This window comes from Heteronotia binoei, chromosome 16, assembly GCF_032191835.1.
Source record: "Heteronotia binoei isolate CCM8104 ecotype False Entrance Well chromosome 16, APGP_CSIRO_Hbin_v1, whole genome shotgun sequence".
NCBI classification, from domain to species: domain Eukaryota; kingdom Metazoa; phylum Chordata; class Lepidosauria; order Squamata; family Gekkonidae; genus Heteronotia; species Heteronotia binoei.
This window is the reverse complement of record NC_083238.1, coordinates 21,548,308-21,566,509: the sequence shown is the minus strand read 5'-3', so window position 1 is coordinate 21,566,509 and position 18,202 is coordinate 21,548,308. Positions and strand designations below refer to the sequence as shown.

Genomic DNA, 18,202 nt, shown 5'->3' with positions numbered 1-18,202 from the left:
CCTATTCTTGCACCACTGCAGGCTCCTCTTTTACACCCATTTTCATTGCCCGCCTCTAATAACAGAGCCGGATTTACAATGTGCCCAGGACCTCAAACTCTAAGTGCTTCAATCTTAGAGCCAGGGGGCAACTTCATTTAGTAATAAACTATAGCAACCAAAATACTGTAATAAAAATGCAGAACAGAAGAAGCCTCTGCTAATGAATGAGTTCCACAATTATAACAAAAACACAAAAACATTTTAACTTTCTTGCCAAGGACTGGCATTTAAAAATGAAAGATTCAGAATACAGAAATTATTGCAGTCTAGATCACAGTGTACCCCATGCAGGCAGGATACCTTAATCTGGGTTTATAAAATGTGTCTGCACACAAATCTCTTTCCTTCCATCTGTTAGATGGTCCTTTTTCTGTTTCCCTGCCCACAGGTATCTGCAGCTCCATTTCTCTGCACTTCTGCTTCCTGTATTGCAAACTGTTTCTCCATGGACATCTCACAACATGCCCAACCTTTTGCTCTCCTCCATTTATTTCTTTACCTCACAGGTTTCTTTCCATCCCATGTTTTTGCTTTCCATACCCTTGCTACCCCTTTTCTCGTTCACCACCCCTCATAGGCCTCTGTATCCCCCATTTCTTAGACTCTCTCCTTTTCTTCATTGTGTTAGCTCAGTCACCCTTATCCCTTATAGCGCTACTCCTCACTCAGCTAAGCACCAACAGCACACAGGGCTTTCACTCTTCCAGCAATTCACACCAGTGAAGCCATCTCAGACACAGGTAGACTACGCCAATAATGGCTTGCAAAAACTGGCAGAAATTCAAACAGCTCAGCAACATAAACAAAATGCTAACATGTCCCATTCTCAAAGAGCTTTGGGAAGCTGTTGATATTTCCACTAAGGTATGGGGAAAGGCCACAAACAAGGAGGTATTTTCAGTCTTCCAGAGCAGGACTCCTAAGAGGCAGCACAGAAATGTTCTAAATAAATTCCTAGAAAGCTACCAGTGGGCCAAAAAGAGGCAGAAATCAGTCCACAGATCCCATAATGTGCAGAGGTGCTTTACTGGGTTCTAAGCAATTGCATAGTAAGTCAGCTAACTTCTTTTACTATTTGAATCAGAGAGCCCACATGGTATAATAGAGCATTGGGCTAGGATTTTATTTTATTCATTTATTACATCATATTTATATCCTGCCCTCTCCACGAATGGACTCAGGGCAGCTAACTGGTCATATGACATCTAAAAACAAATACAATATTATAGACACAAACATTACAAGACATTAAACATAAAAACTCTGTGGTACTAAACTTCAATATAAAAAGGGTTTTTTTTTCAAAAGTTCTTACAGCATTTCACAATAATAAGAAGAAGAAATTGGATTTATATCCCGCCCTCCACTCCGAAGAGTCTCAGAGCAGCTCACAATCTCCTTTACCTTCCTCCCCCACAACAGACACCCTGTGAGGTGGGTGGGGCTGGAGAGGGCTCTCACAGCAGCTGCCCTTTCAAGGACAACCTCTGCCAGAACTATGGCTGACCCAAGGCCATGCCAGCAGGTGCAAGTGGAGGAGTGGGGAATCAAACCCGGTTCTCCCAGATAAGAGTCCGCACACTTAACCACTACACCAAACTGACTCTCCTGTCAGTGGTCCTCAGGGATGTTATTATTGCTGCTGGTAACAACAATTAGTCCAAGCGGAACTGCAGCCCTCTCCCGACTTAGATGTTATGTACAAGCCAAAACAGTTCGGTTTTGCAGGCCCTGTGGAATTGCAGGGCCCTGATAGCCTACAGGAGGGCGTTACATAAAACTGGCGCTGCCACCGAGAAGGCCCTGGTGGAATTCAGCGTGGCCTCCTTTGGCCTGGGGATGGAGAGGAGATTCTGGGTTCCCAAATGCAGTGCTCTCTGGGGAACACGTGGGGAGAGGTGGTCCCACAGATAGACAGGTCCCAGGCCATAAAGGGCCTAGGATGTGGGAGACCCAGGTTCAAAGCCTCACTCTGCCATGGAAGTTCTCTGGATGACCTTGGGTTGATCACATACTCTCATCCTAACCTACCACACAAGGATCAAATGGAGAAGACGACAACGTAAGCTGCTCTGAGTCCTTGCTCAGGAAAAAGGTGGAATAGACATGAAGTGAATAAGTAAAATAGTCATCAGAGACTCTTGGGAAGTCACACCAATCTCTGCTTGCAAATGAACTTACTGTAACTTTTAGCCACTCCCCCTTTATTTAAAAAGAATCCATGTGCTATTGCATGCAGCCTCAGAAACACCCGCTTCCAAGCTGCAAGCCTATAATGGTAATATAAAGTATTGATCTGGTCTTCCACATGATTTGCTTTATTATTCCTCGTAGGCTCAAAAAGGGATTAACATTCTGCAGATATATGGGTGTTGTATTAAATAAGAATCCCTGCCCCTGCTACGGCCACCTAGTAAAAGTATAATTATACCCAGGCCAGACTAGTTTGCGCCTCCAAATATAGGAAAATTTACAACCTTTTAAAGGCAACATAACAATTATTCCAATGCATAATATAGACAGACGTGAAAGATGAATCCTTTTAAAATTGTTCTAATGCTGGCAACCGGCCAGAGAAAAAGGAAGCAAACTGTATGAGAAGAACAGGATACAATCTTCTCCCAGCCTCCTGCCCCCTCAGGATATGCCAACAAGGATATCCTGGCAAAAAAGAAAAACAACTACAAGCAGCAATCACTGTTGGGTTTATTAAGCCAGTGATCAGTAGACCCACTATGATTATGGGTCGTTAAAACTTAAGAAAAGGACGCACCATACTACAGAACATCACAAGTATTCATCCAGAACATGTTTCAGCTTCCAAGACAACATCTGGCTGGATTGTTCTTACAAATTTTGCTTTGAGATTGCTTTTCTCAAGCATTTTCGGAGGCTACTTGTATTTGTACGCCACAAAAGGAGGAATTTCCTTTCTTAATTGAAATATAGTGCCTGAGCAAAGAAAAGAGACTGCTGCTTAAAATAAAATAGCAAGGAAATGAGTTGATGGCATCAGTAAGAGGTAAGGAAGTGAGGAAAGAGCTGGGACCACAGAAATACTGAAAGATGGGGAGAGTGGAATTCAAGGCTCCATAACAATCAGCAGTAAATGAGGAGAGAATGATGTATAATGGGGCTTGAGAATGTTGGCTGCATGCATGTAAAAGTGGGGAAAGATGGATAAGCTTCAGACTACACAGCTGTCAAGATCATCTGGGGCAAGTTAAGGGTATATACACGTGTGTGTGTGTGTGTGTGTGTGTGTGTGTGTATTTACGAAAGGGTTATGGTGCTTAAATCTTTTGCTCTGTAACCACAGCAGCCTTCGGATTCCCCCCCCCCCCCATTATTAAGATGCATTTAAACATAACTCAGTACCCCTTTATTCAGAAGGAGGGAAACATAGTTCACAAAATTGCTTGCTGTTGTAATTACTATAAGTCATCTGTCCCAACACACTAGAACATACACTCCTTCAGAGGCATGATGCGAATTCATCCGCTATTAAACCTTGTGTGTAAGAGTCGCCCAAGAAACTTTCCTTTTTAAATCTAAATATCATTCCAGCATACTATGCACAGAAATGTACCCAATCACCAGTGAAACTGCACAGACATGCTGCCCACAAAAAAGAGACAGAATCAGGATTTATGTCTGTTTAACATTTCATACTGGTATTCAAACTGGAAACCTGTTATCGAGTAAAATGCTTACTTCTACCATTAAATATTATTCAGCATACCAGAGATCTGTTCAAGCCTCATGAATGCAAAGTACTTCACCAGAATAACAGGAATATCTATTCTGGTGCAGAGTACAGTATAAATTTTAAAATGCTTATGAGCAGATGCCTTTCGAATAAGCCTAACAGCCAAATCATGATGTCCTATTTACAAAAACTGCCCCAAACATGTCAGGACAATGTTTTTTGTGGTATGCTTTGGACTTGCCTGGCAGCTACCACTACAATTTTTTCCTTACCTAAAGACTGTAATTATTTCCTTTCATCTGGCAATAAAAAAAACAATCAAACAGAAAACAACTACTTTTGGTACATGTTCAGGCATGCAGATTATTCCCTTTTCACCTATAGCTCAACTATTGTGCTCTAAACTTTCCTAAAGCTCTCTCCCCCAACTCCTGGGCCCAAGCACACACCCCATCCTGCCTTCCAAATATCAAGTTAAATAGCTCTGGCAGCTTGAATAGACAAATAGACCTAAATACATGGTACTAATAAACATAAATCTGGGGAAAGACATGTTGGCAATTGTTGTGTCCTGCTGCCCTTCTGTGGCCTTTCAATTGGTAATTGACACGCCCAGAGATTTAACAGTACCAGACAGTTCCCGCTGTCCCATCTCCAGTAAAACACTGCTTTCTCTGTTCTTTTCCAGAAAAGCATAATAGGGGTGTAAATGCAGTTCAGTACTGATAAGAAGCAGTTTTCTCTGGATTTTTTTTTTAAAAAAAACATTTATTCAACAGAACAAGCAGCAGGGGGTTTTTCCTAACGAGAAAGCACAATATGAAGACATCTCCAAGTTGAGTTTCTTACCAAAGAAAGGAATGCCAAAGAAACACACTGAAAGACATTCCTTAGTGACATTCCAGACTGACTTTCTTTCGCGTCCTTCTCCCATTCCCTGCACCATTGCTGTCACCACTACTCATTTTCTATAGTTCTGCAAGGAAACATCTAGCACTGAAAGATGCTAACCAGAATAACATCTGAATTAGATGCTGGCATGCGAAGCAGAGAAAGTGGAAGGGTGGGGAGACAATCTCCAGCATTACTCATCAGAGATATGCCTTAGCCACGATCATCACAAGGGCCTTCAGAATTATCCTCCAAGCAAAGCAACGTGACTGAGAAGCTAACCTGATCCTGTATAAACGCCATGCTCAGTATAGATACTGCTCCCACACTCTATCTGCAGGCAGCACAGAAAAGCTTGCTCGCTTATTGCCGGGTAGATGGTCTGGTGACCTTTGGCTGCTTGAGAGCAGGGCAAGGAACGGATCTGTTGCAACGAGTTTCTAAGGCATACCATGCATTCCTGCACTATCAGAGAGCTCCAGGAACAAACAGCGTGTCCCCCTCCCACACACAGACACACACCTGCCTTCTCATTCGCCCAGAGCATGAACAGCTTCCGTCCACATACACCACCGTCTGTCGCACTCCTGGAACACACAGCCAAAACCAGGCAGTCACTGCTGCTGCTCCCTCCCTCTTCTCTACAGGGCTTGGGTGACTACGAAAAGGGTAGTAGCTGCAGAAAATGTGCTACAGGCTTTACATGGATTCACTGTGTCAGTCTGATCACTAGCAGCTTTAACAAGCAAATGGGAGGAACATGGAGGGGGGGGGGACACCCAAGATGGGGACAAGGACAAGTAAGGGGAGACTGCAGGTAAAAAGAGAATGATTTAGAAGTCCAGGGAAGATGAACCCAATAAGGGGAAGACGGGTGTGGGTGGAGGGTAAAGAGAGGCTCAGAAAGCAAAAAGGAATTTCTGCAATAAAGCAATGGGGAAGGCAGGGATGAAGGAAAAAGCAGATAATTGCAATGCTTTAAGAGACATGCAAAAGGCAGAGAAGAGGATTGAAAAGGCTTATGCAGGCAGAAAGGATGTACAGTTTTACTTGGGCTCTAAGAATGAGAAAAGTGCAGAGAGAAATACTGAAAAGCAATTTTGTAGGGCAAAGCATAACAAAGCTTGGTCTCAATCAGAGGACACATCCTGAGGTCAGACCAAACCCAAGAGGGGAAAAATTAATTTAAGGAAATGTTTTGGAGGAATGAAGGACATTAGTCAAGACTCACCTAAACAAGAGTACAAGGAAGGTTATGAAAAGGGAAATCAGGATTCCTGTCGACAGCGTTTTTAAGGAAGGGAGCATTTGAGGTTCTGGGGGAAAATCTAGAAAGGCAAAGGAAGCAGATTAAGCAAAAGATGTCCGGTAGGGAATGGTAATTCCACAGAAAAAATGTTACTGAGATCGGTACAAGAAATGCAGGAAACCAGATTGTGCAAGAAATAGCACAGGAGACAGGTTCTAAAGAGGGGGGAAATCGGCAAAAGGGAAGTTGCTAAAGGAATATGGGAAAGATATTGAGGTGGAGCCTGTTTAGATGAACTGTTCGCAAAGGCCACCGAGGATAGGAAGAGTGCTTGGAAGATCAATATTCCGGGGCAGAAAAATAACTACCTCGCTTGTTTCGGGGGGGAGAAAGAAAGGGACGACAAACGGGAAAGGTTACTTAGAGGGTGAATATTTGGGGAAGGGGGTGGAAGGCAGAGCTTCACGTGGCTAAGACGAGTGAGAAAGGGAAACGCAGGATGAACGGGGGGGGGGGGGGGGAGAGAGAGAAGGTGGCCAAAATGGAAACACAGACCAATTCCGCACTAGACCTTTAATCTTGGTCTAGCCCTGTCCCCAAACTGCCATTCTACACTAGAATCATAGAATCAGATAAACCAATTCTATGACTGTATTGATTCTATGATTTCAGTGTAAGAATGTCAGCTTGGGGACCAGGATGAAAGGTCTAGTGCGAAATTGGTCACCTTTTCCAGGGAAGGGCTGTTTAAGGACCCAGGCAAGGAGGAGGAGGGGTGGTGGTGGTGGTGGTGCAGATTTTCCAGAAAGGGAAAGGGGAGGATGGTAAGCGAGAGCCTTTCTGCCTGCATAAGCCTTTTCAATCCTCTCCTCTGCCTTTTGCACGTCTCTCAAAGCGTTGCAACTTCAAGGAAGGGAAGGCACAGCACAAGCCAGCCAAGCGGGGAGATGCACTGGAGAGTTCTGCAGCAGGAACCGCGGCGGGGGACCGCAAAGGAAGGGGTTTCCCGGGGCAGGGAAGACAAAACAGACCCTTCCTTGCTCTCCCCCTCCTGCCCAAAAAAGGTTCCCCTCCCGGCCCCGCACGCAGCTCCTTTCTCCCTCCTTCGCTCTCCTCAAAGCCAGCCGGAGACCTTCACTCACCACGGCCGCTGCGTCTCGGCGGGGCCGCAGCCACCCCGCTGGGAGAAGGGCCCTACCCCGGGGTGTCCATGGTCGCGGGGATAACGTGCCGCCGCCAACGAGCAGCGCCAACACCGCCGCCTCCCTCGCAGCCGCTCCGCTCCCTTCTTCCCGCCCCTTCCAGCGACCCCCCTCCTCCCCTCGCGAGACGTCAACGAGGCGCCCTGCCCTACGCCTCGCCCCCATTGGAAGAGGCTGGCTCCGGAGGCGCGCCCATTGGCCGCCGGTTGGTATCAAATTGGCCAATGGCAGCGCGAAGGGCGGTTGCTAGGGGTTACCGATGCTGTGGAGAGAGCGGCGGTGTGGAAGAGGGCTGCAGTTCCTTCGCGCGAAGGGGCTGTCGGGGTGTGTACGTTTGCGGCAGACCCGGTAGGGTTAATTCGGGGTGGGGGGTTGGCCGTACTGGGAACGGTGGGTGACAACAGTGTGATGCATTGAGATGGGAATAAACTCATAGCCCCTATCCCCTGTTTGCATTACTCAGGAGTAAGCCCCACTCCTTTCAGGGAGGCTTACTCGCAGGGAAAGTGCTTTGAAAACCTCAGCTCGCCTTCCTTTTCTAGCTGACTTAGAGATGTCAGCGGCCTTAAATGGTTTTTAATCCCTCGGGATGCATTTCTGCAATGCCCGCAGTTCTTTAAAAAAGCAGCCTTTCGTCCTTGTTGGGAAAGATTGTGGTATGGTGATAAGCTGCAATGTTACAGTTGTTGCTTGCATTTTTGGGTAACTTTTTATCGCTCGTGTCATAACTTGGGATAATGTAATATGAACTGACAGGGATTTATCCATTTATCGCTGTTACGGTCTTGATCGGAGTGTTTATGCAGTGGTAACAGAGCAGTTTCCCTCCGGCCTTTCAACATATGATTGGCAGGGAAAATACCATATAAATATCACTAGTAGAGTGATCTGTTTGGCATCGAACAGAGCCTGGGCCTCTTTCATTGGGGTTCTGGTTCTATGGAATGGGATCCCTGAAGGAGAGGGCTCCTTGAAGATCATCAGGAAGTACTGTGAGACCTGCCTGTTTGCCAGGGCTTTTCATAGAATCATAGAGTTGGAAGGGACCACCAAGGTCATGTAGTCCAACTCCCTGCACAATGCAGGAAATCTACAACTTCCTCCTTCCCACACCCCAGTGGCCCCTGGGGGGGTGGGACTTCTAGGATCCATGGCCAAACTGACCTGGAGAAAAATTGCTTCCGGACTCTAAAGTGATTGGCATATAAGAAAGGGCCATGAGAACTAAACATTGAAGCATCCCTTCCTGCCCTCCTTATGGCCATTTAGCATCTGTTTAAAAACTTCCAGAGCCCACCACCTCTCGAGGAAGCCTATTCCACTGAGAAACTACTCGGTCATGAAATTCTCCCTAATGATTAGCCAAAAACTCTTGATTTAATTTCAACCAGTTGGTTCTGGTCCGGCCTTCAGGAGCCACAGAAAACAACTCCACAGCATCCTCTATACCAGGGGTGGCCAAACTTGCTTAACGTAAGAGCCACATAGAATAAACATCAGATGTTGGAGAGCCACAAGACATGAACATCAGATGTTTGAGAGCTGCAAGACAGGAAGGCGGGCAAATAGATGGGGGGAGTGATGGAGAGGTGAAAATAAAGAAGAAGAAGATATTGGATTTATATCCTGCCCTCCACTCTGAAGAGTCTCAGAGCAGCTCACAATCTTCTTTATCTTCCTCCCCCACAACAGACACCCTGTGAGGTGGGTGGGGCTGGAGAGGGCTCTCACAGCAGCTGTCCTTTCAAGGACAACCTCTGCCAGAGCTATGGCTGACCCAAGGCCATGCTAGCAGGTGCAAGTGGAGGAGTGGGGAATCAAACTCAGTCCTCCCAGATAAGAGTCCGCTCACTTAACTACTACACCAAACTAGCTCTAAAGTTATAAAGCAACTTTATAACTTTAAATGCACTCTCTAAGCTGCTGACTGGCTTGGAGAAATGATATAAAGAGACAAATGCCTTCTCCAAGCCAGCCAGTGGATGGTGGGGGCTTCAAGAGCCCCACATTATGTGTGAAAGAACTACATGTAGCTCCTGAACCACAATTTGGCCACCTCTGCTCTGTATGCAGCCCGTCAAGTACTTGAAGATGGTGATCCTATCACCTCTCAGTCTTCTCCTCTCCAGGCTAAATATACCCAGCTCCTTTAACTTATCACTTGTAGGACTTGGTCTCCAGATCCTTTACCATCTTCACTGCCCTTCTCTGGACACATTCCAGCTTGTCTACATCCTTCTTAAATTGTGGTGCCCAAAACTGAACACAATATTCTAGGTGAGGTCTAACCTGAGGTGAGGTCTAACCAGAGCAGAATAAAGCGATACCATGACTTTGTGTGATCTGGAAACTATATTTGTGTTGATACAGCTCAAAATTGCATTGGCCTTTTTGGCTACCACATCACAGTGCTGACTCATGTTCAATGTATGGTTTACTAAAACTCCTAGATCATTTTTGCACATACTACTGCCAAGACATACCCTTCCATCCTACAATTATACATTTGATTTTTCCTACCTAAACGTAGAACTTTACATTTATCCCCATTGAAATTCATTTTATATGTTTTAACCCAGTTTTACAGCTTATCAAGATCATCCTGCATTCTGACTCTGTCTTCTACTGTATTTGCTACCTTTCCCAATTTAGTATCATCTACAAATTTAATGAGCATTCCCTCTGTTCCTTCATCCAAATAATTTATAAAGATGTTGAACAAAACAGGTCCTAGGAGAGATCCTTGAGGCACTCCTCTTGTCACTCCTCTCCAAGAGGATAAGGAACAATTAACAAGCACTCTTTGGGATCAATCTGTCAACCAGTTACAGATCCACCCAGGAATGATAAGAGCCAAACCACATTTTACCAAGTTGTCAACAAGAATATTATATGGAACCTTGTTCCAGCAAGGTAGTAACTTTCTTGAAAAGAAGAGATAAGGTTAGTTTGACATAACTTGTTCTTGAGAAACCCATGCTGAGGTGGCTTGAATGGCAGACATCTTTTACAGGGAGGGGGGGAAGAGACTTGTGGTTTACTATTTTGTTTTTGGTTGTAATTGAAAATGTAATAAATACATAAATAAGAGAAGTATTTAAAATACTAGTAATTATGGTGAGCCTGGAAGCCAACCAGGGCTGGCTTGGTTAATTCTTGGTTGGAAAACCACCAAGGAAGACCCGGGATGCTAGACAGAAGAAGGTAATGACAACCTGCCCTTGCTACTTGAAAATCACTTGAGGGCTAGCCATAGGTCAGTTGTTTCTTGATGGCACTTGGGCGGTGGAAAGAGAAATCAAGTTTCAGCAGTCTTATAGTAACGCCTCATGGGGTTTTCAAGGCAAGAGACGTGCACAGGTAGTTTGCCATTGCCTGCCTCAACTCTCTTGGTAGTTTCCTAACCAAGGCCAGCCTTACGTAGCTTTTGAGATCTTGTGAGAGTAGGCTAGCTTGGGTTTTCCTGACCACACATTATTATTACTACTATTATTATTTATTATCTTGACTGGTGGGTAGTGGTCTGCAATTCAAAATCTAGCCAAGTTGTTGGGAATTGTAGATGTGTCTTCACAGGATCCTTGCTATCCCAAGAAACACTTGTCTTCTGGAGTTGAGCTGGTGTTATTTGCTCAATGTCCAGAATGTCCATGTCATGAACCTACCTCCCCAGCACCCCCCTTTGTTTACTTCTGCTCTCAGGATCACCTTTAGAATTTAATACCTACGAGCTGGGGAGGGGTCATGGAAGGGGTTTCTTAACTGTTTCCCAGTCCCCGCTATACTCAGCCACTACTGGCTAGCTCAGTCAGGGTGCTACTCCAGGAAACATTGGCTGGTTGAGTACCCAGCCCTCTTGGTAGTCTGCCACCACTCCCTTTACAGACGGACCCCAGGAGGGAGAAAAGGAGAACCCCCACCTGGTTCTACTTGCAGAGAGAGTCAGCAGCCCTGCCCTAAGTCCAACACAGGCTGCTTCCCCAACCCAGAAGATTGGTTAGACAGATTAAGATAGTCGAGGTCAAGGTCACCAGATCCCTAGGGAGCTCTAACAGGCAACACACAGAACCAGAACCAGCAACAAAGTAAGGCTTTTTATTATTTAACAAAAAGCAGTCATAAGTTTAAAATGAACATTATGGCAGTGCAAAGTTAAAATAAAAACATAATATAAACACTAACTAGACATTCTCAGACAGGCAGTACATTACTATGTGGACAAGTACAGTCTTGGCATTCCAGCCAGCAATATTCCAGCAACCTACAAAGGAAAGATTGGCCGGAGAGAGCGGCAAGCTGGCAGGGCTTCCTCTCACCTCTGCCGTTGGGCTGGTGCAGAGTTATCGCAAACCTGCCTTTCACTGTCGTTCCGGACTGACCAATGAGAAACAGGGACTAATCAAGATGACATGGCAGATCTTTACAGCTCACCTAGGCCCTCCGCTGTCAAAGCCAATTAAGCCAGACATTTGTTCTTCCACTTTCCACATTGAACCCTAATTAGTGTAACCTAACAGGTGAAGGGAGCCAAAGCTTCTTGTTTACACAGCCCAGTTCTTAAAGGAGACCCTCCCCACCTGTCAAAAGTGCACACCTACAAGGCCATGAGCCTGATTTAGGGTTAGGGATCATGACAAAGGCCGAGGCCAGAAGGCCTTTTCATGACAGTGCAGTTGTTCCTTGAGACTTCAAGGTACTGTTCCAAGGGCTCCAATGACAACTGGCATGCTGGTCACCTTCTTTTCTCAGAAGTGCTCTAACTCTGTTTGTAAAAAGGTAAAGGTAGTCCCCTATGCAAGCACCAGTCGTTTCTAACTGTGGGGTGGCATTACATCACGACGTTTTCACGGCAGCTTTTTTACGGGGTGGTTTGCCATTACCTTCTGCAGTCATCTACACTTTACCCCCAGCAAGCCGAGTACTCATTTTAGTGACCTCGAAAGATGGAAGGCTGAGTCAACCTTGAGCCGGCTACCTGAACCCAGCTTCCGCCGGGATCGAACTCAGGTCGTGAGCAGAGCTTGGACTGCAGTACTGCAGCTTACTACCCTGTGCCACGGGGCTCTCAGATCAGTAAATAGAAGCATTTAAATTTCAGTGGGAGGTGAATCCAATAATAAGCCAGAAAGATAACAGCTCTACAGTGGCATAACAGCTTGACAGCACAGTAGCATAGCAGCACAGCAAGGGAAGTCAATTTAGATGTATCATGGATGGCCGCTGCCTCAACTGAAAGCTTGGTGGAACAGCTCCGTCTTACAGGCCCTATGAAGAGATAGCAATTCAGATAGGGCCTGGATTTCTACTGGGAGCTTTCCAACCGGGCCAGGGCAGAAAAGGCCCTGGCTGAGGCAAGATGGATGTCCTTCGGGCCAGGGGTGGTCAACAGATGTTGAGAAGCTGAACGTAAGGATCTTCAGGGCTCATAACTTTCAAGATACCTCTTATACCTAATTTTCTTGGTAAGTAGAGATGATTAACATCTCTTTTAGGATGTACTGAGTGATGCATTATCATTACCTTGTGAGTTTTGTGATCTCTTGCTTCTAATTTTCTTCAAAGCCCAGTGTTTTGATGTCATTGCTGCTTGGCATCTTGATTTCTTCTTGTTAGGGCTCCCAACCTATACTTGCCAAGGCTGGGGTTGGGGGTACTCCCAGTTCCCCCAGGTTGGGGGCCTCCAACCCGCAGGCACAAAGCTGGCTGACGGGGGGGATCCCCACCCTCCAAAAGCTCTATCGATGTCTGATGTGCCCAGTGCAACGACGTCACCTGGAAGTGATGTCATTGTGCCAGGCATGTCATTCGTGGGACACTCTAGCATGCAAGTAAAAATTCTACAAGAATCTTCCGCCAATGGCAGTCAGCTAAGACCTGGCAACCCTACTTCTTGTTCAATTATCTTTCCTTCCTTCACTCCTAGTGCTGTACCCTTGTCAAAGCCAAATTCCATTACTATATCTCTGCTGAATATGTGAACTGTATTTAGTAAATAATTAATCTCCAATGAGTTTCCATACATTTTGAAGTCATCCATGTATAAGAAGTGTGAAATCTTTGGGTCTGTTCTTTGAAAGTTGATATCCTAGGCCTGTCGCGAATGATTCTGAATGATATTGGGGCAATGACAAAGAGCAGCCGTGGTGGCGTGTCTCCTTGGAAAAATCTTAATTTTTCCAGTTTTTTTCCCCATTCGCTATCAACTTGCCATTCCACTTATTCATGGCCGTTTTGATTATCGTGGTTATAGTTTTTCCTGTCGCCTATCATTTCTAATGTTTTCAGGATCCACGTGTGAAGGACTGATTCAAATGCCTTTTTGCAATCAGTCCAAGCAACGTTCAGGTTGGTGTTCTGCCTTTTACAATCTTGTAAGATTATTTTATTAATCAGTAACTAATCTTTAGTGCATCAGGATTTTTGGAAAATTCCTTTTTGTTCATACGGTAACATTGAATTGAACTCTAGATATTCTTGAATGGAATTGGCTATAATTCCTGTCAGTAGTTTAAAAGTTGTCAAAAGTTGTTGCTGTTATTATTAATGGCCGCTGTGACCAGGATGGTAGTTACTGTATTCAATGGTGGTTAATTAGCATGTTCCTTATTTTCTGGTACTTATTTCCAGTGATTTGCTGTACCTATATCTTCCTTTGGGAGAGATGGTGGCTCAGTGGTAGAGCATCTGCTTGGTAAGCAGAAGGTCCCAGGTTCAATCCTTGGCATCTCCAACTAAAAGGGTCCAGGCAAATAGGTGTGAAAAACCTCTGCTTGAGACCCTGAAGAGCCGCTGCCAGTCTGAGTAGACAATACTGACTTTGATGGGCCGAGGGTCTGATTCAGTAGAAGGCAGCTTCATGTGTTCAAAATTTTTTCCCTACAAAAAGTATCTTTTCTGCATGTGTGCACACTAATATTCTTGAACTGTCATCTTGCTTTCATTCATTTTTTTTTAAAGGTAAACTGCTGGACATAGCATATTATGTAAACTTATTTTATTTATTTATATTTCTTTGGAATGTTTTTATATTGCCTTTCTAGGAACCTGTGCAAGGCAGCTTACCCAATAAAAAATAATAAAAACAAAAATATTAAAAAAGATATTAATTGAAATCCACCATTTAAAAAGCCCCAGCTCGGCATTAAAACATAGACAATAAAAACGGACCACAGAGATCTTAAACTAGCACTTTCCAGGATAAAACAGTGTTTTAAAAAACCAACCCTTTAATTAAAAGTCTGAGTGAACAGAAACATTTTGGCTTGGTGCCTAAAACAAAGCAAAATAGGGGAAGCCTCAAGAAGGATGTTCCACAAGCAAGGTGGCACTATCCCCAATTGTTACCCACTTCACTTCTGAAGGTGGGGACATAAAGAGCAGGCCTTGTGAGGTAGATCTTAACAGACAGGCTGGACAGTATGGGAGGAGGCAGTCCTTCAAGTACCCTGAGAGAGCCAGTGCTGCGTAGGAACAGCCAGTTTGTTGTAATGGTTAAGTGCTCGGACTTTTATCTGGGAGAACTGGGTTTGATTCCTCATTCCTCCGCATGCAGCTGCTAGGTGATCTTGTGCAAGCCACAGTGCTCTCAGAGCTGTTCTGCTCAAGAACAGTTCTTGGAGAGTTCTCTCAGCCCCACCTACCTCACAGGGTGTCTGTTGTGGGGAGGGGAAGGGAAAGGAGATTGTAAGCCATTCTGAGACTTCTTTGGGTAGAGAAGGGCAGGGTATAAATCCAATCTCCTCCCCTCCCTCCCCCCCCCCCCCACTCCAACCAATTTAAAGCTTTAAAAACTGTGTCTTGAAACAATGAGTTACCACAGGAGGTCTTTCTGTTCTGGGATCCCAGTATCTCTCCCCTGATAATAGCCTGGCTTCTGCGTTTTGGATAAGCTGAAGTTTCCAGACCATTTTCAAAGGCAGCCCCACATAAAGCCACATAGAATAAACATCAGATGTTGGAAAGCCACAAGACATGAACATCAGATGTTTGAGAGCTGCAAGACAGGAAGGCGGGCAAATAGATGGGGGGAGGGATGGAGAGGTGAAAATAAAGAAGATGATGATATTGGATTTATATCCCGCCCTCCACTCCGAAGAGTCTCAGAGCGGCTCACACTCTCCTTTACCTTCCTCCTCCACAACAGACACCCTGTGAGGTGGGTGGGGCTGGAGAGGGCTCTCCCAGCAGCTGCCCTTTCAAGGACAACCTCTGCCAGAGCTATGGCTGACCCAAGGCCATGCAAGCAGGTGCAAGTGGAGGAGTGGGGAATCAAACCCGGTTCTCCCAGATAAGAGTTCGCACATTTAACCACTACACCAAACTGGCACCAAACGGTAATCTAACCAGGATGTAAATAAATCTGCATGAACATTAAAGCACCATCTAGCGTACAAGCTCTCATTCTGCATGATACAGCTGGTGAGGTTTGTTTTGAACTGTTAATGTGTGTTAAGTTGTTAAAGTAAAACACCTCCTTTGTTTTTCAATCATAATCTGACCTAGTCTGGGGCTATGTTAATTCTTTCTTGGTTATCTAAGCACAAAATGCCAATGTGCAGCTTTCCCTCAATCCCCCAGACAATTGCCTATAAAAATACTAATGTTGCTGAATGAGAGTTGCAGCTGTTCTTCTGTAAGTACAACTCTGTTGTGAGATTAAGTTTATGAATGTTTAATATATTGCTTTAAAGAAATTTGTGGTCCATTTACTAACACATCCTGCTTCAGAAGCTAGTGCAAGACTGGTTTTTGCAGAATGCATAAAGTCAGGGCAGCAGGCAGAGAACAGCCTTCAGCAACGCCTAGGAAGGGGGTGGTGGAGTACAAATGGGAGTGCTACAAGAACGGCTCTCTTTCAGTCTGTGGAATGTTGGAAGGCATGTGATGTGGTGCAGGGTTTTGATTTGAGAACACATTTATTTAGGAAGCTGACAGGCCATCTCTTCAGAGACCTGCTTAAGGCAGCTAACAAAGTACAAACAAAAACAAGGAATAAGAGCATATGACCTAAAGTCATAAAAATCAGTGAAATCCCATCCATGGATTTCTTTTACTTGATTGTAATTCAAAATACTCTGGGCCAGAAGAATCCCAGGCACTTGGTTGCCTAAATATTTGGTAAAAGTACTGAAGAACTTATTTTGCAGCCTGTCTGATAGATGGAGCAGAATAAGCTCTGGTTGCAATGTTGTATCTATAGTAGCAGTGGCTCTACTGTAACTGTTTGTATGGTGTAGAGTGGCTAGCAACCTGGAGGAAAAAATGACCTGTCCCTTTAATAGAAGTTTAATGTGTGGAAATGGGGGAGGATTTTATTGGCATGGAGGCAATTGGCACTACCTGGTAAGCTAAGCAGGGTCACAAAATATTTATTAAGGAACAAAAGGCAAGGGAGAGGGATGAAATAATATTGATTATAACTGTTCGATATTAAAAGGCAAATCAGTTGGGAGCTGGTTGGCAGAATGAATCAATTACAGAGACTAATCAGGCTGAGGTAAAATATAACACTACTTTGGCAGAAGATCTTAAAAATAAACAATACACCAGGCAGGTTTCAGAGTCCCACTAGACTCTACTTCACTTAGGCTGTTCACTTAGGTTGTTCACTTAGGTTGAAACGCTTGGGACTCTTTAGCTTGGAGAAACGTCGACTGCGGGGTGACATGATAGAGGTTTACAAGATAATGCATGGAATGGAGAAAGTAGAGAAAGAAGTACTTTTCTCCCTTTCTCACAATACAAGAACTCGTGGGCATTCGATGAAATTGCTGAGCAGACAGGTTAAAACGGATAAAAGGAAGTACTTCTTCACCCAAAGGGTGGTTAACATGTGGAATTCACTGCCACAGGAGGTGGTGGCGGCCACAAGTATAGCCACCTTCAAGAGGGGTTTAGATAAAAATATGGAGCACAGGTCCATCAGTGGCTATTAGCCACAGTGTATGTGTGTATATAACATTTTTTGCCACTGTGTGACACAGAGTGTTGGACTTGATGGGCCGTTGGCCTGATCCAACATGGCTTCTCTTATGTTCTGTCTGTGCCTTCTGGGCACTCAGAATTCTGTTTCTTCAGATGTTTTACCCTAACTTAGGCAGTGCCAAATCATATAAATAACAAACTTCAATCACTCTTCCACACACACATAGAGAACTCCTGACTAGTGTCAGTATTCTCTCTCACAGACGCTTTCACACTAGCTATCTTCCAGGATTCGCACCCCTCAATACCAATTCGTCTCAGCCCCACAGCTAGTCCTCTGATCTGAGTCTTGGGTACCTCTGCTGACCACCAGAATCCAGTTCTCTCAGTATGTAATTGTGTAATCTAGTTTGTACTTGGGGATTGCCTGATGCGCTGGCAAAATCTCCCTCAGAGTTTCAAACCCTCTGAAAACTCCCTTTTCCAGACAGAGTCCACTCAGCTCTGTCTGCCACAAGGAGCTCGGCCACTCTGGCCGCTCTCAGCCCCTCGTCCAGTTGGTTTTACAACTGCCCGGCCTAAGCCCATTGTCTTCACTTCAGACTGGTATTCTGAAGACTTCTCTCGAAGACCCCCTGGCTAAGGCTAAAAATCCTGAGGTGATTTTCTGCTGAGCAAACCTCCAAAGGATACTTTTCTGTTGCTTGGGCGCCGTTCCAGCCAATCGCTGCAAGCCTGTTTCTCAGCGACTCAGTCCATCACACTGGGCTTGCTTTGTTTTTATGTACCTGTGGCTTGGAACCAATGACGTGCGACTTTAACAGCAAAAATCTGAAGGGGAGAAATGAGCTTTGTCTCCTTGAGATTCTTGCAAATAGCTGCAAATAAAAATGGCTCTTTTTTCCCTGACTGGTTGACAGAGTTGCTGTTCCTAATCAGGCTGAATGAGTTTAGGCATGTCTGACTTTTCTAAGGATGAGACTGTGGACTTCTAATCCTATGTATATTTTCCCTTAGTGCAAGCACCACTGAGCACAGTGAGATTTCTGCATCATAATGGTAGTGTTCATCTGGAATACCCTAAAATTATAGCCTTTGGGGAATGAAGCCAATGAAGCTTAAGAGGTAGAAATCAAAGAGTAAAGAGAACCTGGTAACATAGGAAAAGTTAGATTCTAGCTCCCT

The 18,202-nt window shown here is 44.8% G+C and overlaps 2 protein-coding genes across 13 annotated transcripts in view; one reads left to right on the top strand and one right to left on the bottom strand.

The window, feature by feature from the left end:
* Window positions 1-7,223, bottom strand: part of PKP4 (plakophilin 4) — a 173,981-nt gene extending 166,758 nt beyond the window's left edge. For 6 of the 11 annotated variants that reach the window (XM_060257372.1, XM_060257374.1, XM_060257378.1 and 3 more), the window contains exon 1: window positions 7,034-7,192. The gene's annotated coding sequence lies outside the window, so the exon portion shown is untranslated. Of the gene's footprint in view, window positions 1-7,033 lie in introns of all 11 variants that reach the window. The other 5 variants (XM_060257383.1, XM_060257382.1, XM_060257373.1 and 2 more) reach the window with 4 other exon arrangements.
* A 107-nt stretch (window positions 7,224-7,330) lies between these two features.
* The window catches only part of CCDC148 (coiled-coil domain containing 148), a 217,736-nt gene continuing 206,864 nt past the window's right edge, over window positions 7,331-18,202 (top strand). The window contains exon 1 of one of the 2 annotated variants that reach the window (XM_060257342.1): window positions 7,331-7,417. In XM_060257342.1, the coding sequence (XP_060113325.1) occupies window positions 7,353-7,417 (65 nt within the window). In that variant the 5' untranslated portion in view covers window positions 7,331-7,352. Of the gene's footprint in view, window positions 7,442-18,202 lie in introns of both variants that reach the window. The other variant, XM_060257341.1, reaches the window with a different exon arrangement.